The 22,800-nt window shown below is 36.6% G+C and overlaps 1 protein-coding gene and 2 long non-coding RNA genes across 4 annotated transcripts; 1 reads left to right on the top strand and 2 right to left on the bottom strand.

The window, feature by feature from the left end:
- Nucleotides 1-4,070: 4,070 nt before the first annotated feature.
- Nucleotides 4,071-7,060, bottom strand: LOC114826367 (uncharacterized). 2 transcript variants are annotated; one of them, XR_011583483.1, is made up of 6 exons: nt 6,838-7,060; nt 6,594-6,753; nt 6,420-6,488; nt 5,664-5,722; nt 4,523-4,715; nt 4,071-4,425 (listed from the first exon to the last, which is right to left on the bottom strand). It is a non-coding gene; the product is annotated as an uncharacterized lncRNA (long non-coding RNA). The 2 variants fall into 2 exon arrangements; XR_003775179.2 differs by lacking the exon at nt 4,071-4,425 and having other exon boundaries at nt 4,476-4,715.
- Nucleotides 7,061-8,923: 1,863 nt separating this feature from the next.
- LOC103441640 (probable leucine-rich repeat receptor-like protein kinase At1g35710) lies at nt 8,924-17,211 on the top strand. Its single transcript, XM_070826363.1, has 4 exons — nt 8,924-10,682; nt 10,827-12,043; nt 14,460-15,057; nt 16,741-17,211. The coding sequence occupies exons 1-4, from the start codon at nt 8,924-8,926 to the stop codon at nt 17,139-17,141; spliced, it is 3,975 nt and encodes a 1,324-aa protein (XP_070682464.1). The 3' UTR covers nt 17,142-17,211.
- Nucleotides 12,116-14,317, bottom strand: LOC139198207 (uncharacterized). Its single transcript, XR_011583482.1, has 4 exons — nt 14,180-14,317; nt 13,923-14,044; nt 13,103-13,161; nt 12,116-12,238 (listed from the first exon to the last, which is right to left on the bottom strand). It is a non-coding gene; the product is annotated as an uncharacterized lncRNA (long non-coding RNA).
- Nucleotides 17,212-22,800: the final 5,589 nt, after the last annotated feature.

Raw genomic sequence — 22,800 nt, 5'->3', positions numbered from 1 at the left:
TTATCTTACTTGGCAGACAAATTTTTGTTTGATTTTCAATTCGGTGCTTTAATTTTTGGCTATGATTTTTTATGCATTGGACATCGACATGTCAAGAGGAGAAATTTAAATACGTCATCACACTGATGTTTGGCGACAAAAGGATAAATATATGTGTATATTTTTTTTAAGAAAACTAATGAAAATTGCTTTTAAATCTTTGTATTTTAATGAGTATCGAATAGAATTAGAAGAATAAGATGTGCTTGGAAAGTGAGAATGTGCTAAGAATATTCAAGAAGAGGAGAGAGAAGAATGTAGTATCGTTAAGTTTCAAAATAATCTAGTAAGTTTCATAAACAGTGTCGCAAGTTTTCATAAATAATGTCGCAAGTTTTCATAAACAGTACAATAAGTTTCATAAACAGTGTCGTAAGTTTCATAAGCAGTGTAGAAGTTCATAAAAAGTATGAGGACACATAGGTCCACGCATCAGATTTTTTTTTAATATTAAAATTATGTCTTTTTCATTAAAATTTAAGTTCTTTTGTCATTTTTATTAAAATTTAAGGGTTTTTCATTAAAATTTTAGGCTTTTTAATTAAATAAAGTTATAACATGATTTTATATTAAAATAAACTTAGTCCAAGCTCTTTTCATGAAAGTTCCCTATTTTTAGCTATTATCAATAAAGGTAATATAATATATATTCTAATGTTGCAGTCCTATTAGATTATGAATATGATTGTGTAAATCCTAGTAGATATGAGAATGTATCTTATATTCCTATTAGGAGTAGATTACCTATTAAATGTTGTAATCCTAAAGAGAAAGGTTTTAACCTATCCTACTACTATAAATAAAGGCACAATGGGGTGGAATATAACACACCCACAATTACACATCTCTCTCATTCTCTCTACCTATTGCCACACCCATCTCTCTTTGGCCTCCATAATTGTTCAGTAAATTATGCCTACAACACGTTATCAGCACGCTCTTAACGCTGCGCTAAAGAGAGTTTGATCTTCAATATGAGGAGTATTACGTTTTAATCATTATTTTTATGATTAATTTATCATTTTATTGAATTGATCAACATGCTATTGATTCAATTTATTTTATTTTTTTTGTGTTGAACGTGATACAAGTTGTAGAAGATCTTGAAGAAAAGTAAGATATTTGAGATGCAATTCCATCTTTATGAGAATGATCTTCTACAAGTTCAAAGGCTTTTGTTATTTTCTGCCAATCAGGTACGCTTAAAATAAAGTAAGATATTTGAAACAACCGTGAAGCATGAAAACAGTCCTCATGATGCATGAACCCCCTATGTTTATATTTTCTTTCTGATATATATATATATATATATATATATATATATATTGTATATGTTTCATATATTTGTTTCATGCAATACACAATTATGCTATGTGGAATATGTGAGTCAAAGAATAGATTGTCGAATGTTCTAAACTTTGATACTTATGGATGATTCATTCCTACCAAATCACGACGAGTTAGCCATCTAAAAAAGGTACCATTTCACATTCATATTTATGTATACAAAATCAATGCCAAAGATGAAAATTTCGGGTTTTTGGATTTCCATGAATTCTGTAATACATCGCAGAAAATGTGAAAAAAGTCAAATCAAAGAACAAAAAAGCATCACAAGCATGCATGCTCCTAAGTCCTAAGTCAATAAAGTTTATTAGTACAGATCATGGTTTTTCGACGTGCACGCATGTGCAAATTTTTAAGGCCAAAGCACACGCCATTTCGACGTTCACATAATTCCCTTAGAGCAAGTCCAGTCTTGCATGTAGGCCGGAGGACAGGGGAGAAGAAAGGGCCCGAGGGCCTGTCAATCAGCTCCAGTCATGAAGAGCCCGAGCTCGTGGAGAAGGCCCGAGCAAGAGGCCTGTCAATTTGTGACAGCCTGGCAGCCCGAGCTCCCAACCCTTTTTCTGTCAGGCGCGTGCACCCCACTCACGCGTGGGGGCGCGTCGCCTGACAACTTTTTAGAAAAGCAGTCCGCTTTTCAGAAGGTCTCAGTTACCGTTGGGAAGCCACGTGGCTTCCCATGGTCCGTTCGATCTCAACGGCTCCTTCATTTGGACCGTTGGATTTCAACGGTAAAAAAAAAAAATCTTATTTAATATCAACCGTTCGATCTAAGATCAACGGTCGATATTAATATGCTTTATAAATAAAGAAAAAATAGTTTTAAAATTAAAAAAAGTTACCGTTGTGACACGTGGCACAATCTGGAGTGTTGGAATTCAATTTTTTTTTAAAATCCAACGGCAGAGATTAATTATTTGAAAAAAAAATTAAAAAAATGGAAAAAATCCGAAAAAATTGTAAAAAATTTGAAATTTTTTTTGTAAAAAGTTGTTTTTACTTTTCTATAAATACCACTTCTTCTCCATCTACCTTACACCACAATTTCATATTTTCTCAACCACATTCAATCAAATTCCTATCTTTTTCTCAAAGTTTCAATCCAATTTTTTTTCCACAAAATGACTACTGATGCAGGTACGAATTGGTCGCTTCTTGAAGACGTGGCACGATGACATTGGATAAAAATCTTATCGAAATACATCACTAAATAATTGTTTTTTTTTTTATAAAATGACACATGGCGCAACGAGAACGATTTAAAAAATCTTATCTGAAATTACAAATAATTTTATTTTGTATTATTTAAACAAACAAAAAAAAACTAATATTTTATTGCCCATTGCCAGGGGGAGGGCTCCAAGGGTGGAGATGCAAATGGCAATTACTGTTCATTAATGGCAGTTACTATTCATTAAAGGCAGTTACTGTTCAAAATGGTGGATTCAATAGTGGATTGCCAGGGGGAAGGGCTCCATGGGTGGAGTTGCTCTTATGCAGTCAATTCTTGAATTAAACCCAAAGCACACGCCAATTTTTAAGGCCACTCCAACTGTTAGTAGCCTTTGAAAATTAATCTATATTCTTAACTAAACCTCGATTGTTTTCTAATGTTCAATTTTGAGTAAAGTATGGCAGTTTTATTTGTGCAATTTATCTATAACTAGTGAAAAAGAAAATAAGTTTTGTAAATTTCAATTCATCCAATAAACGAGAAAAATGCAAAAGTTCGAATTTCTTCTTCGAAGATGACTTTGACTCGTAAAAGAAACTGCAAGCCTTTGCAAAAGGTTCCTTCCCCTTCATTCAAGGCAATTTGCAAAACAATGCCAATATATGTCTATGTCGAGATCTAAAGAAAATCTTTTGTGAGTCATATGAAATAAACAAAGGAGAATACTAAAAATTAATAAAAAAGAAAAGAAAAAGTAGTACCAATTAAGCATCATTAAGCTCTTAGTCTTTGAGGAAAAAAAATTTGATGACAAATTTCCAAATTGCATTTGACTTATATATAAGAGATAAAGACTTTGATTTCTAGTAAGTTAATTTATGAAAGACTCCAAAGTCATAAAAGAGAATATTAATTGGAAAAACTTTTCCATCATCTAAGCCATGAAGATGTCATTTTCTTGTGGAGACCAGAAGATTATGCAAGTCTTTATTATTGTTCTTCTCTTCCACGCCTTTTTAATCAGTGCGGATCGAATTAAGGCTTATTTTTACTTATACCCTTTGAAACTTGATTTTAATCTCAATTTGCTCTCTGTAATTCAAAAGTTATCACTTTACTTCTTAAAACTCAAAAGTTACCACTTTACTTCTTGGAACTCAAGGTTCGATTAACCTTGTCCCTGGAACTTGATTTTGATCCCATTTTGCCCTCTGAAACTTGCAAGTCGTGTCTATAAAACCTAAATTTTGCTCCAAATTACCTTAGATATGTTAATTTCTTATGTGGGTTTGATTTGGGTGCGCTAGGCTAATCGATTTATTTTTTATTTTTTTCATTTCTTCAGTTTCTTTTAAACTTAATATTATGTGATTGTTGAATATTAACGCATAATGGAGATTTATAATCAAATTTATTGTACATGTGACATAGTCTTATTAGGCGTTGGGTCCCATATATATTTTAAGAGACGACCTATAAGTTTCTGGGAGAAGAGAGAGTCCACAAGTCAAAACGGAACAAATTTTTCAAGAAAAAAAAATGATAACTTTTAAGTTACAGAAAAAAAATAAAATCAAAATAGAATTCTAGAGGCGTCATTGACAATAAGCCTCGAATTAATTACAATCTAAATGAAAAACCATTGCTCTTAAGCACGGTAACAATACTAAAATACCCCTCTTCAAATTTTCCGTTTCTTTATTTTAATCTAAATGGAAAACCACTGCTCCATCCGACGTCGTTCCCTTCGCAGTTCTCTCACTCTCATCTCTCATCTCTCTCTCACTCTTGCGATAACTCTTGTTGTATATCCTTTACGATTTCCCAATATACTACGTGTACCAGGATAAAAAATGTGTGATCGTCTGCAAAGCATTGCACCAAAGAGAGGAATATAATGTATAGGTATGCTTGGTTATTCAAATACGAAATTTTTTACTTAATTGCTACAATGGGACTTACAATTACTGACACACCCCGTCCCGAAGGAGGGCATGCTGGCCGTCACGTGAGAGTGACGTAACCATTTGCACAGTACGGAAGCTTTAAGATACAATTTATAAGTTGATACACCCGAAGGGAGTCCTAATTTTGTCCAATCTGTCAGAACACCGTCGAATTCCTCGTAGCCACCACACCTAAGCTATTCTTTAACCTGGAGGGGCGCAAAACCAAAATTGAGTGGGTCAGTAAAACAATTCTTTTCAAATCCAATTTTTTTTCAAAGCATTGTAACCCCTCTCCGTAAAACCTGTATACTTTCCCAGAAATGTAAAATATAAATATACATATATATTCTCAAAACTTCATTTTTACTATCTCAACATTTTTCTTTATCAATCATGCCATGCCATGTCTAATTCAACAGTTAAGTATGGATGCATCAACAATAATCATATCAGGTACAAGAAAGTAATCAACCGGAGGCCCTCTAATAGCCCTGTACGGTTGAACCTAGAGCTCAAAATCTATCATTCTCACACTCTGCCGGAGTCACTCCGCGTGACCTGTACGGCCTTCTGCACATAAGTTACGCTCTAGTGCTTCTCATAATCATCTGTGCACATAATCTAAGGTCACCCACCAGTCGGAATCTCACTAACACTCTCGTGACTGGCCTGTCGTACCCACTCCGCGTGGACTGTACGACTAGCATCTACTTGGATCCAAGGCGAGCGTGCGATGCGGTGAATACTATAAGCACTAAACTATGGTGCAGGATTTGAGCTCAATATACATCAACATCATCATAACAGAAATAAATACTCACATGTGCGTCCACCGCACCATTTCATACATATGTATCATAAATCAATTCTTACCTGTGCGTCCACCGCACCAATTCATACATATGCATCATAAATCAATTCTTACCTGTGCGTCCACCGCACCAATTCATACATATGCATCATATATTAATTCATGCATGGCATTTCAACTCACATTTCTATATACTTTTCATATCAATTCTATGCATGGTATTTCACTTCCCCTTTTTCCACATAACTCATATGCATTTCATTTTAAACATATTTTCATTTCAATTCAATTTCTGGGAAACGTCAAGTATATATATATACGGAAAACAAAACTGCCCACTCACCTGGAGTTCGTCCAACAACTCCCTAGCACCACACATCAAGGCGTCACGACGATCGCCGCCTAGAATAGTAATCAAATCCAACCTCAGAATTCATATCGATAGAATATATAACTTATATAAAATACGTCACTACGTAGTTCGATCCGGAAGATCTGCCACTCAGATTTTAAATCCATAACTTCCAGAGGTCCACAATATATCTCTAGGACAACATCCTAAAATTTCATCACCATCCAACGGTCGGATCTCCGTCAATTTCCAAAACTAAGTGACGGTTAACATTTTATATTATGGACTTACAATTCCAATTCCGGAAGATCCGTAACTCGGATTCCCAATCCGTAAGTTCCAATAATCCTCGAATATTACGTATTACAACGTATCAAAGTTTGGTAACGATCCAACGGTCGGATCGTCAATTCACATTTTTACCTAAATGTGAAAACTATAAAACGTTATTCGAACACCTAACCAACAATCCTTAATAACTTTCTCATACGGTGCTCAATTTGGGTATATGAATATACCACGGTGATCTACTCGACGTCACGGACGTCGACATATTTTTAAAATAATTTTATTTTTATTTATTTTTTTACTGTAGCACCTTCTTCTTCCTTGGGTCGCCGGACTGGTTTTTCCGGCGGCCGTTTTCCGGGCAGTTTTTCAAATTGCCATAACTTTGTCATTTCTCAACGAAATCAAGTGATTCAAAAACGAGAGTTGTAGCCCTTGAAGAGACAAAGAGAATGGTACCTTGCACAACACCTAGTTCGCCGTGGTTTGGCCGGAAACTGCCTCGAAAGCCTCGGAGGTCGCCGGAAACTGGGTATTTTTCAAATGAGTATAACTTCTTCAATACGCAACAAAATTGAGTGAAACAAAAAGGAAAGTTGTAGTACTTGACGAGACGAAGAGATTGATACCTACCTCGACTCCTAACTCACCGGGGATTCGCCGGAAAGAGCCTCGAAAGCTCCGGCCAAACTTTGAACTTGTCGATCTCCGTGTTCTTACGTCCAAAAACTTCCAACGAAGCACTCCGAGCTTCCTTGGGACTTCCTTAAGCTCACTGTGATCTTGTTTTAAGCTAAAACACCACCATTTAAGAGTTTATGAACAGTGCCATTTCACGGGAACTTTGAAAACTAGGGTTTTCCGAAGTAGAACTTACCTGAAATTGATGTCTACGTGATTGTGGAAGTTCCAGGAGTCCAAATGTGGTCTTATCTTGGCCGTTTGTTTATGTTTTAGGTGGTTTTGGGTGAGGTTGAGCGTCGGAGAGGAAGAGAGAGAGAACTGAGAGTGAGAGAGAGTCGTGAGGGAAGAGAGAGAGTGAATGACAGTATACGGGAATTGGGGAGGGAATCAGGGTAGGAGGCCCTACTTAAATCCCAAACACAACTTTAAACATACTAATGTAAATCCAATTGTTAAATTTTCGCCCCTTAGTCCCGCTTAAGGGCATTTTGGTCTTTTCACGTTCTCGGAATTAAAATTCCGGGACGGGCTGTGACAATTACAATTAACCGAATGTTGACTGGTCGGGCTGTCCAGGTTTAGTTAGACTTAACTCCATATCATGAGTAGCACTCCAACCAGATGAGCAGGCGTGCGATGGGAGCTTAGCTTTCTTTATATTTGTGAAGCATTAGTGTATTTTGTATTGAACTTTTAGATTCTGTTGAGTAAAATCTGGTCAAGCTTGGTTATAAGTTTTCCGTCAGTGGTAATCTCACTGTTATACAAAGAGAGAAGTAAAGATTCAAACAAAAAAAAATTTAAAAATACAAAAAAAAAATTATAAATAACTAGAAGTAGTGTTTGCCACAAGAAAACCGACGTACAATTTCACATTTATATTCCGATACAAAATCAAGGCCAAGATAAAGATTTCGGGTTTCGGATTTCCATGATTTCTCTAGTATCGGAATATAAGTTTATGAGTACATATACATGGTTTTTCGACGTGCACGCATGCGCGAATTGTTCATGGTTCACAAAATTCAATTTTGCGGTAAATTCTTGAATTAAACCCAAAGCACACACTCAATTTTAAGGCCACTCAAACTTTTAGAAGCCATTGGAAATTAATCTATCCTTAATGAAACTTTGACTCTTTCTAATGTTTGATTTTGAGTAAAATATTGCGACTTTACATGTGCATATTTATCTATAACTAGTGAAAATGAAAAAAAAAAAGTTATGTAGATTAACGAGAAAATGCAAAAGTTCGAATGTCTCCTTAGAAAATAACTTTGACGCGTAAAGAAAACCTGCAAGCCTTTGCAAACGTTCCTTCCCTTTTATTCTAAGGCAGTTTGCAAAACAATGCCAATATATGTCTACGTCGAGATTTAAAAAGAATCAGTTGTCATAGTCATATGAAATAAAGGAGAATACTAAAAAAAAAAATAAAAAATATCAATTGAGCATCATTAAGCTCTACAAATTGCCAAGTTGTATTTACCTTATATTTATAAAAGACAAAGACTTTGACTTCGATTAACTTAATTTATGGAAGACTCCACAAAGTCGAGAAAGAAAAAAAATTAATTGGAACAACTTTTCCATGGTCTGAGACTCTAAAGCCATGAAGAGGTCATTTTTCTTGTGGAAAACATAACATTCTGCAAGTCCTGTATTTTTGTTCTTCTCTCCCACCCCTTTTTTCGGTGCGGGTCAAATTAATTGCAATAGCTCATGAATGCCATTATAAATGAGATTATAATATGTACACGAAGTTAAACTAAACAATGGCCATGACATCCTTAGCTTTTCATAAAGTATGCCTTCTGGCTTATTGCCTTGTCTTGTACGTACAACTTGTTTCATCACCAAGTAACGCTGCTTTTATTTGATATAAGTTTTAACTTATGACACCAAACGGAATAACTTTAATGAGAAAAAAAAAATAGAAATAAATGAGATGTGAACGAGAGGGCAGGGCTGAGATGGTGATATTTGAGAAGAAATATTGACAATTACACACATTTGGGACTAAGTACATTGTTTATTATTGGAAACAACCGGTAAAAGGAGTGGGGTGGGCCCCATAAAACAATTACACACATTTGGGACAAAGACTTTGGCTTATCTTGTACGTAAAAAACATTTTGCAAGGCCTGTATCTTTCTACTCTCCCATCCCATTTTTTGATGCAGGTTGAATTGACTTAATTACAATAGCTCATGAATGCCATTATAAATAAACCCTGGGAGTAGATTCTAATACGTACACGAAATTAAACACTAGTGGCCATGACATCTTTAGATTTTCATAAACTATGCCCTCTGGCTTATTGCCTTGTTTTATTCGTACAACTTCTTTCACCGCCAAGTTTCTGTGCTTTTGCTTATGCTGCTACTACTACTGAAGCAGAAGCACTTCTCAAATGGAAAGCCACCTTTCAAAACCATACCTGCCTGCAAAATCTCACCTCATGGACTTACCTACCCGCTCATACAAAAGCAGCCCCATGCTTCTGGACTGGTATTTCATGCAATGCTGTTGGAAGTGTCAGTGTGATAAACCTTACCAATTCCGGTATACAAGGTACGCTACATGAGTTTTCATTCTTGTCTTTTCCCAATCTTCAATACCTCAATCTCAGCTACAATAATCTCTTTGATGCCATTCCCGCTCAGATCAATTCCCTCTCCAAACTCATCTCGCTTGATCTTTCTAACAATTGGCTCAGTGGTTCAATCCCAACATCTCTCTGTGATCTCACAAACATTAAATTTCTCTATCTCTACCAAAATAATCTTTCTAGCACAATTCCAAAAGAGATAGGGAAATTGAAATCTCTTGTGGACCTAAGATTGTCTTTTAACCAGCTCAGCTGTTCAATCCCAACATCCCTAGGTGATCTCACAAACCTTACCACTCTCCATCTCAATAATAATAATCTTTCTAGCACAATTCCTAAAGAGATAGGGAAATTGAAATCTCTTGTGGACCTAGAATTGTCAGAGAATCAGCTCAGCGGTTCAATCCCAACATCCTTAGGTCAGCTCACAAACCTTACCATTCTCTATCTCTATAGTAATAATCTTTCTGGCACAATTCCTAAAGAGATAGGGAAATTGAAATCTCTTTTGGAGCTAGGTTTGTCTAGGAATCAGCTCAATGGTTTAATCCCAACATCCCTCGGTGATCTAACAAACCTTACTAGTCTCTATTTCCATCGTAATAATCTTTTTGGCACAATTCCAAAAGAGATAAGGAAATTGAAATCTCTTGTGCACCTAAGATTGTCTTATAACCAGCTCAACGGTTCAATCCCAACATCCCTAGGTCAGCTCACAATCCTTACCACTCTCTATCTCAACAATAATAATCTTTCTAGCACAATTCCTAAAGAGATAGGGAAATTGAAATCTCTTGTGGACCTAGAATTGTCAGAGAATCAGCTCAATGGTTTAATCCCAACATCCCTTGGTGATCTCACAAACCTTACCATTCTCTATCTCCACCATAATAATCTTTCTGGCACAATTCCAAAAGAGATAGGGAAATTGAAATCTCTTGTGGACTTAAGATTGTCATTTAACCAGCTCAGCTGTTCAATCCCAACATCCCTAGGTGATCTCACAAACCTTACCACTCTCTATCTCAATAATAATAATCTTTCTGGCACAATTCCAAAAGAGATGGGGAAATTGAAATTTCTTGTGGACCTAGAATTGTCTGAGAATCAGCTTAGCGGTTCAATCCCAACATCCCTAGGTCAGCTCACAAACCTTACCACTCTCTGTCTCTATAGTAATAATCTTTCTGGCACAATTCATAAAGAGATAGGGAAATTGAAATCTCTTTTGGATCTAGAATTGTCTAGGAATCAGCTTAATGGTTTGATCCCAACATCCCTCGGTGATCTCACAAACCTTACCATTCTCTATCTCCACCATAATAGTCTTTCTGGCACAATTCCAAAAGAGATGGGGAAATTGAAATTTCTTGTGGACCTAGACTTGTCTCATAACCAGCTCAACGGTTCAATCCCAACATCATTCGGTGATTTCACAAACCTCACCTCTCTCTATCTCAATAATAATAATCTTTCTAGCACAATTCCTAATGAGATAGGGAAATTAAGATCTCTTGTGAACCTACAATTGTCTTATAACAAGCTCAGTGATTCAATTCCCGCTTCAATAGGTAACCTTGTCAACTTGAAAATCTTACACATAACAGATAACCAACTTTCTGGTTCCATCCCCTCAGAGATAAAGAATTTGAAGAAGTTGACTTTACTACAATTGCATAATAACCAATTAATAGGTTGTTTGCCCCAGAATATTTGCTGTAGTGGACAACTCGAAAACCTTTCAGTGAGCAATAACCATTTGACAGGTCCAATCCCCAAAAGCTTGAAAACATGCAAGAGCTTAGTTAGAGTTCATCTTGAAGGGAACCAATTCACAGGCAATATATCAAAAGACTTTGGTGTTTATCCAAATCTTGATTTCATAGATATGAGCCACAATAAGTTTTATGGTGAAATCTCACAAAAATGGGGACAATGCGCACAATTAGAAACCTTACTAATTATGGGAAACAACCTTATTGGTAGCATACCTCCTGAGATTGTCAATGCTCATAAAATCCATAGACTTGACCTTTCTTCAAATCACTTAGTTGGGGCCATTCCAAAGGGATTCGGGAGAATGACATTGCAAAAGTTGATGCTAAATGGAAATCAACTTTCAGGTTGTATACCTTCAGAATTTGGATTACTAGTTGATCTTGAATACCTCGACTTGTCATCAAACAAATTCAATGGGTCAATTACAAGCACTTTAGGCAACTTTCTCAAACTGTACCATTTGAATTTGAGCAACAATCATTTTTCCCATGGAATTCCATTGAAGTTGGAAAAGTTAGTTATGTTGAACGAACTTGATTTGAGTCACAACTCACTTGAAGGTAGCATACCGCCAGAAATCAGCAATATGGAGAGTTTGGAGACACTCAATCTTTCTCACAACAATCTTTCGGGTTTCATACCACCAAGCTTTGAAGGCATGCACGGCTTGTCGTACGTGGATGTATCTTACAATGAATTGGAAGGCCCCATTCCCAACAACAGTGCATTTCGACAAGCTCTGTACTTACAAGGGAACAAAGGATTGTGCGGCAACGTTGAAGGTTTGCAACCTTGCACACATGGCCTAAGAAAGGACTGCAAATGGGTATTTGGAATCACATTCTCCTTCATAGCAGCACTTTTACTTCTTTCTGCTTTCTTTACAATTAAATTTGTAGTGGAAAGAAAGGAGAAGCATCCAGATAAAGCAGAAAAACACTTGCATGAAGAAATATCGTTTTCAGTTTTAAATTTTGATGGAAAGTCAATGTATGAGGAAATCATAAGGGTGACATGACACACCCCATCTCGAAGGAGGGCATGCTGGCCGTCACATGAGAGTGACGTAACCATTTACACAGTTCGGAAGCTTTTAAAATACAATTATTAAAATGGAAACCCTCGAGGATGAGTCCTACTTTTGTGAATTCTGTCAGAATACCGTTGGATTCCTCGTGGCCACCAAAACTCTGCTATCAAGAACCTGGAGGGGCGAAAAACAAAATTGAGTGGGTCAGTAAAACAAATCTTTTCAAAAACATTTCGCCAAAAATAATTATAACCCCTCACTGTAAAACCTGTATACTTTTCCCAGAAAATAATATAATAACATAATACTTTTCATAAATCTCGAATCATCAATTTTTCTTTAAAACTCGAAAGTATGCCATGTTTTAATTTCGAAAACAAAATAAATGATGCATCAATGTAACAGGTGAAAAGTTGAATTAACCGGAGACCCTGCAGTTGGTCCTGTACGGTTAATTCCATAGCTCAACATCCAATCCAACCGGAGTCACCTCGATGACCTGTACGGCACTACACTGCAGATAAGTCGGAACTACCTGAAGTAGTCTGTACGACATGGATGGTGTAATAATACGCTCTAGTGCTTCTCTCATCAATCATCTGTGCACATAATCTAAGGTCACCCACTAGTCGGAATCACATCTAGTAATCTATACGACTAGCATGTCGGAACCCTCACTTGGTCTGTACGACATCCACCTACTTGGATCCAAGACGAACGTGCGGTGTGGTGAATAATATAAGCACTAACACCATGATTGCAGGTTATGAGCTATCCACAATATACACATCAACAATGCACATGAATAATATAAAACTCACCTGATACTTACCTGTGCGTCCACAGCACCAATTCACATATATATATATGCATCATATATCAATTCATGCTTTTCATATACTTCTATGCATGGCATTCCAAATCATACTTTTCATATAATTCTATCCATGGCATTTTAAATCATGCTTTCATTTAAATTCAATTTCTGGGAAAACTCAATAGTATATAGGTAATACGAAAACAAAACTGCCCACTCACCTGGAGTTCGCCCTACAACTCCCTAGCACAACACATCAAGGCGTCATGACGATCGCCGCCTAGAACAATAATCAAATCCAACCTCAGAAATCATCTCGATAGAATATAACTTATATAAAACACATCACTACGCAGTTCGATCCGAAAGATCTGCAACTCAGATTTTAAATCCATAACTTCCAGAGGCCCACAATATATCTCTAGGACAACATCCTGAAATTTCATTACCATCCAACGGTCGAATCTCCGTCAATTTCCAAAACTAAGTGACGGTTAACATTTTATTTCATGAACTTACAACTCCAATTCCGGAAGATCCGTAACTCGGATTCCCAATCCGTAAGTTCCAATAATCCTCAAATATTACGTATTACAACGTACCAAAGTTTGGTAACGATCCAACGGTCGGATCATCAATTCACATTTTCACCTAATGCGAAAACTATAAAACGTTAATCGAACACCTAACCAACAATCCTTAATAACTTTCTCATACGGTGCTCAATTTGGGTATATGAATATGCCACAGTGATCTACTCGACGTCACGGACGTTGACATATTTTTAAAATAATTTTTTGATGTGGCACGCGCCCCCACGCGCCAGGGCAAGCACGGGGACACGCGCCCCCACGCGCATCATCTTCCTCAGCCAGTCGCCGGACTGGTTTTTTCCCGGTGGCCGGTTTCCGGCCAAACTTCAAATGCCCTATTCTCCTTCGGTTTTCACCCATTTTCTTCGTATAATATATCAAATTGAAGCCCCAAACATGTAGAATCACAATACACTACTTTAAGGCTCTAAAAATCAAGAAATCTCACCGGAAAATTCCCAAGAAATTCGGCCAAAATGGAACCACGTGATCCCGACGTCCAAATCCTTCAAACGAAGTACTCCGAGCCTCCTTAGGACTTCCCTAAGCTCACTACAAGCTTAGAATTCCCTAAAACACGACATTTTACGTGCGCATGAACAGTAACTCAAAAATGGAGGTTCGGGTTCAGGGGTTTTTCGAAGGTTCTACGTCCTAAAACTAACACCAATCAACTCAGAACTTCAAAAGGGTGAAGATTCTTACCTTATTTGCTTCGATCCACGAAGTTTTGGGTGGTTTTGGTTGCCGTCCGTACGATGTGGGTGAGAGAGGGGAAGAATCGTGAGGGAGGAGAGAGAGAGTGATACGGGAAGAGGAAGAGAGAGAATAGGGAGTTTTAGGTGTGGGTGGTCCACTCAATCTCCACCATCCATTTCATCCTAACCATACAAAAATGAAAAACCCAAATTTTTTAATCCATATACAACTTTCCAAACTTTAGGAAAATATGCATAATCCATAATGTGTCACACACATACCTTAGCACCCACTAAGGGCAAACCCGTCAATTCACATTCCCGTCAAATGTACCTTCGGGACGGGTTGTGACATGACAGAAAATTTTGATTCCACATATTGCATCGGGAGCGGAGGACAAGGAAGCGTCTACATAGCAAATTTGTCAAGTGACAACATAGTGGCTGTGAAAAAATTACATCAATTGTGGGATGGCGAGAAGAATTTGGAGATGGCATTCTTGAACGAAATAAGGGCACTATCAGAGATAAGACACCGAAATATCGTGAAGCTTTATGGTTTCTGTTCACACCATCAACACTCGTTCTTGGTGTACAAGTTTGTTGAAAGAGGTAGCTTGGCTGCAAATTTGAGTAAAGATGAAGAAGCTAAAGAAATAGGGTGGAGAAAAAGGGTGAATATTGTTAAAGGTGTAGCTCATGCCTTGGCATACATGCACCACGATTGTGTGCCACCAATTGTGCACCAAGACATATCAAGCAAGAACATTTTGTTGGATTCTGAATATGAGGCCTTTGTTTCAGACTTTGGCATTGCTATGTTTTTGAATCCAGACTCAACTACTTGGACTGCCGTTGCAGGCACATATGGGTATGTCGCACCAGGTAAAATGTTTTCTTCCTTTTAACCTTATTAATTGAGTGCTGTTTATGATTAATGTTTTGGCCAAATTTATTTCTTTTCAACGTTAGGACGGATTAAACATACCACGTTACATGGTTTGATTTTGAAGAGAACATTCATATTTAAGTATAGGCGATACTTGGGTTCATTGTAAGCTTTTCCAAGTCAGCGCTCTCTTTCCTTAAAGCTAAAACATAAAAATAAATTGGAAAAAAAAGCAATTATAAACATGCAAACTATAGTAAGCATCTAATTTACTAAGTAATACCAATCGAGATGTTAATGAACTACTAAAAACTAACTAATTAAAACAACATGCAGTAAACATGGAACTGTAGTGAGAATACAAATACCACATAAGATTTATCTCTTTTGCCAAAAAGCCAATCTCTAGTACATAACAACGCTTGAACGGTTTAAGGCAATAAACAACTACAATATTGATCGATCACTCTACCACCAATACTAAATACTAATTCTAAGGTGACAGTAGAAACATGAATTGCTAATACATCAAAAGCCAAACGAGAAAGGACAGGATAATGAAATTGTTCCATTTTCCACCAAGAAAGAATATCTAACTCTTGTTTTCCCTCAAGAATTTAATTCAGTTTTTATAATTAAAATTGAGCCCTTTTTGTAACTTTTATCGAAATCCTGCAATGAAAAGTAAAAAACCCAAAATATAAGACTAGCAAAGATTATTGTGATGTAAAATAACTATGATCTAAGAAATTCAAACAGCAGTTTCTCAAGGAAAAAAACTGTCTCGCATTGTTTTCAATTAGAGGCTATCATCAACAAGGAGAAGCAGTCACATATCGAAGAGAGCCCATGTGTCAAAAAGTTTATCGAATAAACTCGGTCTTAACATGCCCTCCACACTACAAGATGAGTTAATAAAATCATTCAGCAAAATTACTAGTTCAAGCACAATCTACAATATGTCAATATCCAATACGAGCTAAGGAAGATTTAGTGTATGTTATATATATATGAAATGTAAAATTCCCGAATTTTGAAGAAAAAATCACCGATCGAATATGAAGACGATCACCAAGAAGAAATCCCTAAAACCCAAAATTCAATTATAGTTGAAAATCGAAATTGAGCCAAAACGAAACCTTGACTACCCAAATTAAGCTAATAATCCACTAACCCAACAAAAAAGACAAAGTAAAATCACCTCTAGGTAACTGCCATTAATTCAATGCAGAGAGGGCTCGTGATGTTTCATATTGTTATGAAATTAGAGAGAGAGAGACAGAGAGAGAGAGAGAGTGAGAGATCGTGATAGGACGGAGGGCCGAATGGCGGAGTGAGAGATCGCGAGAGAGCAAAGGATAGAGTGGCGGAGTGGCAGAGTGAGATCGTGAGAGTGCGGACTGAGAGAATAGGGCAGTGAGTCGGCGGATTAAGAGAGACAGATCGCAGACCACTCAGTATCCCTTACATAAATTTACAAAAATATGAAACTGACCCTTTTTAAGTCTTTTGCCCATTAGTTGAAATTTTGAGAGCAAATTGGGTCGTTTGTCTCGGTCCATTTTGCCAGCTCTCATTTCCTTTTGTTAAAGTTAATTGTAAATTAGTTGTCCAATTTTGTTCAAATTTTTATATACAAACTAATACTTCCAATATTGCTATAATCTTATTTTGTTCAGAACTTGCATATACCATGAAAGTGAACGAAAAGTGCGATGTTTATAGCTTTGGAGTGGTTGCATTGGAAACAATCATGGGAAGGCATCCCGGAGATTTTTTCTCGTCTTTCTCATTGGTGCCTTCTTCATCCACGTCATCATCAGCATCTACATTACCACCCCATCAAATGTCAATTGTGGATGTTTTGGACCAACGCATTTTGCCTCCAACACATCAAGAAGCAGGAGAAGTACTCTCTATTGTGAAGATTGTGTTTTCATGCTTGAATCCCAGTCCGCACTCTCGCCCTACAATGAAACAAGTTTCTCAACTCCTCTCAACTCATAAGATGCATTTGTCGAAGCCATTATGTATGATAACCTGCGGTGAATTGCTTGCTATTGATCCTTTGACGGCCTGAAAAGTAGATAATGTGCTTGTTTCCAATTAATAAATTTCGAGACTTCATTTTTGAAGAAAGATTCTTCGTAGATGTTTCGTGTATTGTAATTTATTTTATGCACTTGTTTGCTGGGGCTCTGTTCACTTTATGCATAATGCTTAATGTTTTTCAATTAAAATTGTGTTTACCCTTGTGAGGAAGAAATATAAGTTATTAAAACAAGGACTTGGCTTTCATGCATGGGGACAATGACTGCTAAGATGAGAATGCAATGGCTACACTTTATATTACTATTTCTATATATGTATACGGGCAGACATAGAGTCATAGATAGAGAGAGAAAGAAAAGTGTTAGGTATTAGGTTTAATGTATACGGGCAGACATAGAGTCATAGATAGAGAGAGAAAGAAAAGTGTTAGGTATTAGGTTTAATGTTTGGTTTTCCTTGTAAAAAATTGTAAATGTTACCACACATGCTCATACTTTAGAGTTAGTGTACAATGCTGATTTGGGATTACCATTAGAATTGAATTTGTAAAAGCACCAGTCATCTTCACTAAGGTTTGGTTCATACATTTGCACATGCATATGAAGCTTTTTTTTTTTTTTTTTTTTTTTTTTTTCTAGTTCATTTTGTTTAGTGTAGTTGTCTAGTTAGAAATTCCTTATGTTGTCCAGTTGTTCAGGCACACAAATTAAGACAGCCTACATAGGCCAACTGACACATTTTCCCGTGTGTGGATTTCTCATCCTTGATTTAAAAATGTATCTTTGACTTGTGACACGTGTCTCCTTGTTCCTCTTGTCTAAAACATCTAGCTCTTCCATTAAAAGAGGTTTAAAGGTTTCATTTGTCTCATGGCTAGGTTATTTACATTTCAAGAAAAATAGTGCATTTAGCCTAGAACTACCTCTTAAGCTTCCAAACCGAAACCCTACCATAAAACCATCTCATGCACAAATACCCAATCACTGCTTATTAGGATTGCATTGTATTCATGGTTTTGCATTAAGTTCTTGGTCTAAACTTTAAGTTTCATATCCTTCATAGACCAACCCTTTGGCATGTTAGGTTTTTCTTCAACTGTTTGACTGGAGAACCTGACTAGTTGTTTGAATCCTCATTTCATAAGCATATCATAACATCATATCATTGATCGTGTTGATCTTGGTGCCACAAGGTGAAGAGCTTAGTTTGACTAGTCAATACAGTTGGTTTCAAAGTTTTTATTATAGGGAAATCTGCCTTGTACAAATTTCAAAGAGCGACCAACCCAATTTAAGATTATTGATCGACCAATCTCATTTGACCGATCCGATTGTTAGTGTTAAACATGATGGTAATGAACTGGTAATGAAAAAAGGATAGTTTTTGTTATTTTGTTATGGTAATTCTCTCTGTCTCTCTCAATGATCAATGATGCTGATTCAAATCGGTGTTTGTTGAAGAATTTGAGAATCCTGCATTGGAGGGTTGAAAAACTAAATATGATTTCTTGTGTGATTCCACTTTAATTACACCGCGGTCTTTTGTGATAAAACTCTCACACATACCCGTGTTGTGGAGGTGGTAAGATACAAGTTGAGGGACATTATATATGTGATTAGTAGTGGGCCTCTAAATTTAGACTGCGTTTATTTACGTGAATTTGGTGGATTGATGAAAGGTCTGTATGAATGCAATTCTTCGCCTTTCTAAAAAAATTATGTACTGTTAAATTTGTATCAGTAAAAGTTAATGTGTATGAGATTATTTATCTACAAAATAGAATAGAAAATAGAGGTATATATAGGTTTTCTGAAGGTTTTGAAGGGTCTGATTTGACATGAAAATATAGTTAGAGAAATTTTTAAGACGGATGAATAATCGTTGACGATTGGAACCATACACTGCAATTCGTTGGTAGTGGTAAAGGATAAGCTGCAATGGCAAATTCCGGAAGGATTTGAAACATCTCTAATCCTTATAGCAAAAGGGCTTGATATTGGTAACAAATTAGCCACTTTCGAAAGCAAAAGGCCATTGAAGCAACAAATAAATGGACCAAAAATAGTCTGCAGTAGGCCTTCACATGAGCCACCAAACATCATATTCTTCTCCACTGTTGTCAATCCGGAGAGGACATTTCGTGTGGTCAATGATCTTGGGACACCTTTGTTTTTTTTTTTTAACAAAAAATATTAATGAGAGGGATGGGCTTAGCCTCACAGTAAATTAGTAATAATATTGTTAAAATTCGTTTTTGATGAGGATCGAACCTAAGACCTTTCACCGTGAAAAAAAATACTATTAAACCATAGTATTAATACTATGTGGAATGATCTTAGGACGCTTGAAAAAAGCAAACATCCAAAACCCCAGGTCACACTGACATTGGATATTGCCAACTGAAATACGATGCCGTCAATGATTCAATACTGTCATCGATACTGCAACACGACGCCATGGCTTTCCGTTTCGCTGCTAGGCCATGCTTGAGCAATTGCTGATTTTGAGGCCTAATACGACGCCATGGCTTTCCATCTCTGTTTGTTGGATCTTGGAACCACAAACCGAGTCGAGTGGGAGAGCAAATGGCACCAAATCTAAATCAAGCTTCTGATGCAAATCAAACCCCAAATCAGAGTATCCCCTGTCATACCCCTTTAAATCGATATTTGGCATACCAAAAAACGAAAACTCAAGAAACCAAAATATTGATACTACTGACAACCAATGTATCAATTAATAGAGAGAGCGGTAGGTTGGGTTTGGCTGAAATATGATTCAAATCCATCTTGAATTGCGTAGTATCCCTTTGCAACGCTAGAGAGATTGAAATTTGTGTGCCCTACGCGACTGAAGACGGCGTCCAGGAAGAAAGGATGGAGTCCGGTTTTTTTCTTTCATTTTTCACTCTTTTTTTTCCTATTTAATTAATGCAAAGGATAAATTAACCCTTTTGTTTTTCTAATTCACGTGGCATTATAATATGAAAACTTTAATGAAAAACGTTAAGTACTGTTCATTTTAACGAAAAATCACACTTTTACATTAAAAAGTCAATTCTGGTACTATTCACTTTACCTTTTATTTTGTCCTTATCGTTAAAACTCAAAATTTTAAAGTCATTTTCATTAGTTTTCCTTTATAATATTGGAGTAAAGGCCTAATGTGCCACGTCAGCACACCAACAGATTTTTTAACAGAACTCAAAAGAAAGGACGACATTGATTTGTACCATCTATTTTAATTGACGACATTGAAATATTTTCAATTTTAGAGATCATTTGGAATAAAAACTTTTTTTTTAATATATATATATATATACACACACGTATGTATGTATGTATGTATGTATATGTATACATATGTGTATAAAATCCCATTATGATTGCCCAAATAGAGTTTCCATGGCTAAACTTAACATGTTTGAGAATCTTGATAATCAAATTGTTTGAGGGAAAAATTCCATTTGATTTCAATATGCTTGATGTTTTTTAGAATGGGTCGAGAAACTGATTATGTGATAAATTTGTAGAGTAGGATAATTGAGAAACAAGAAATTTGCAAGATTTTCCTACCCCCAAAGCGAAAGGTTCTTCCCTTTTTTACCGGTTGTGAGCGAGGAGGTATTCAAACCCCTTAAGAACTCTATTTTGTACAATTATGCATAGCAGGCAAGAGATTACATTAAATTGAACTCTAATTATTATATGTTTAGTTGGAGATCCAGGAAGAAAGAAAATGAGTTTGTGGACGAACACACAATTTATTTTTAAAACCAACATTGTGGGGTAATAAGTATGGGGTGTGAGGGTAGTATTGAAAAATATGTGGGGTACTTTAAGATAAATTGTAACTTAAAATGTAGGTGTGGAGTGTATTAAGTGAGGTATAGTCAACACATGATGTAGGGTGTGAATAAAACAACCTTTAGGTTTGTTTGAGCTTCCCTGGCTTGGGAACCCCTTGGCCACGCACACCACTGCTGATGTTCTTCTGCAATACTTTGGCATTTGGCATATCTTATTGCACTTGCTTTTGTCCCCTTTTTTATTGCGCTCATGAAAAACTGATGAAAACAATAACAAATCTTCATGAACAAATTGTAGAGAAAGACAACAACCACACAAACAAGAAATAAAAATGTTAATTTGACTTCAATTCTTTTGCTCTTATTTTTTTCCTCTAATAATAGTATAAGCTTAATTTTCTTCTCTCTTTTTAAGTACAAAATGTTAATTTTGATGATAGAAGTTGACTACATGGTTAGTGAGAGGATAAGTAATGGGTAACTGCAAAATCCTTGTGCTAATGTATGTGTGTTTGTTCCTCTATTTTTGACTTGGACAAGAAGATTTGGATAATAATTTGGATATAGAGTTAGTTAGAGGTGATAAGAATTATTGAGGAACGGATTTAATTGATAGATTACATGTTAACTAACAAGCTTGTAGTAAGATTTTCTAGATACAATAGCTTATAAGTTCGACATTAACAAAACTTTGTGAGTTTTGTTTGGGTTAATATTTGAACATTGGGTTGCAAATGCGAGAAAGCTCAGAGATGCCAATTAGAAGACGACTTGCCCGAAGCCCAGCACCAGGTCCAGAGACAAATTGGCACCTCCCCCATTAATGCATAGACCATGTGCCTATGATTTAAATGACAAGTGATGGAGACTAACTCACAATCAACCAAAAAGCACATTCAGAGGCAATATAAATAAAAAGCTGATGACTCACTACCTTTCAAATGCTTTTGGGCAAGAACAAAGTCACATCAGTCGGGCTAACTGGCCTATAAAAGGAGGAAGAGGCCCCAGAGACAAGGACACTCAACCAATCAAACAAACAAATATACAAACTCTGCTCTTAAGCCAGATTTGCATCCAAAAGCTGTAATCAGCCCAAATCTCAGATCCTTTTAGCAACTAGCTATCTTTCTCTCTGGTTTAAAGCTCTGTTATCTCCCTTAGTGGCGTAGTATCAATTCCCTTGTGTAAACTTGTTTACCATCCATCCTTTTTTAGCACATAAACCCTTGTAATCACAAAGAGAAGTGACTGCAAGAAGTTCAACCTTGACAGACAAGGTGAAATCTTGCCCGATGCTCTTTGTTTGTTTTCTAAATTTGTAGATCTATTACGTAATACATTCCCCAGTATGTATTCAAGTCATGTCCACCTGTTGTCCTACTTTAAGAGTTATATTTGTATCTGGATCTGGTTAGTTTAATGGATAGGCTATCATTAAAATCAATCAAGAACCAAGCAAACGGCTAAATGGCTTAAAGGGGATCCGAACTCCTTTCATACAAACATACAAGACTATGAACTGAAAGTCCTTGGTCACAAGGCAAGAAAACGAACTTAATGTGGACTTAACCCATCCACGACAATCCTTTGATAACAAGAAGTCCGAGTAACTTGGGGCGCAAGTAATCGGCTAAACACACTCTTGTTCTACATCTGCTATACTGAGATAGCAGTGGCATGCCTAGCACTCAGTTATAGGAACCTTTGTCCCGTCCCATCCGTGGAACACAAAATTATAACATTTCTGTCTCCTTCTTCTTCCTCCTCACTTCCATCCGAGGGCATGGGGAGCTATAGGAACCTTTGTCCCGTCCCGTCCCATCCCATCCCGTCTGCGTACCAAACGCACCCTGTAGGATGACCAATTTAGGTTGGC

The sequence above is a fragment of the Malus domestica genome, chromosome 08 (assembly GCF_042453785.1).
Source record: "Malus domestica chromosome 08, GDT2T_hap1".
NCBI lineage: Eukaryota > Viridiplantae > Streptophyta > Magnoliopsida > Rosales > Rosaceae > Malus > Malus domestica.
Note: the sequence above shows the minus strand (reverse complement) of the source record. Positions and strands in the feature narration are given on the sequence as shown.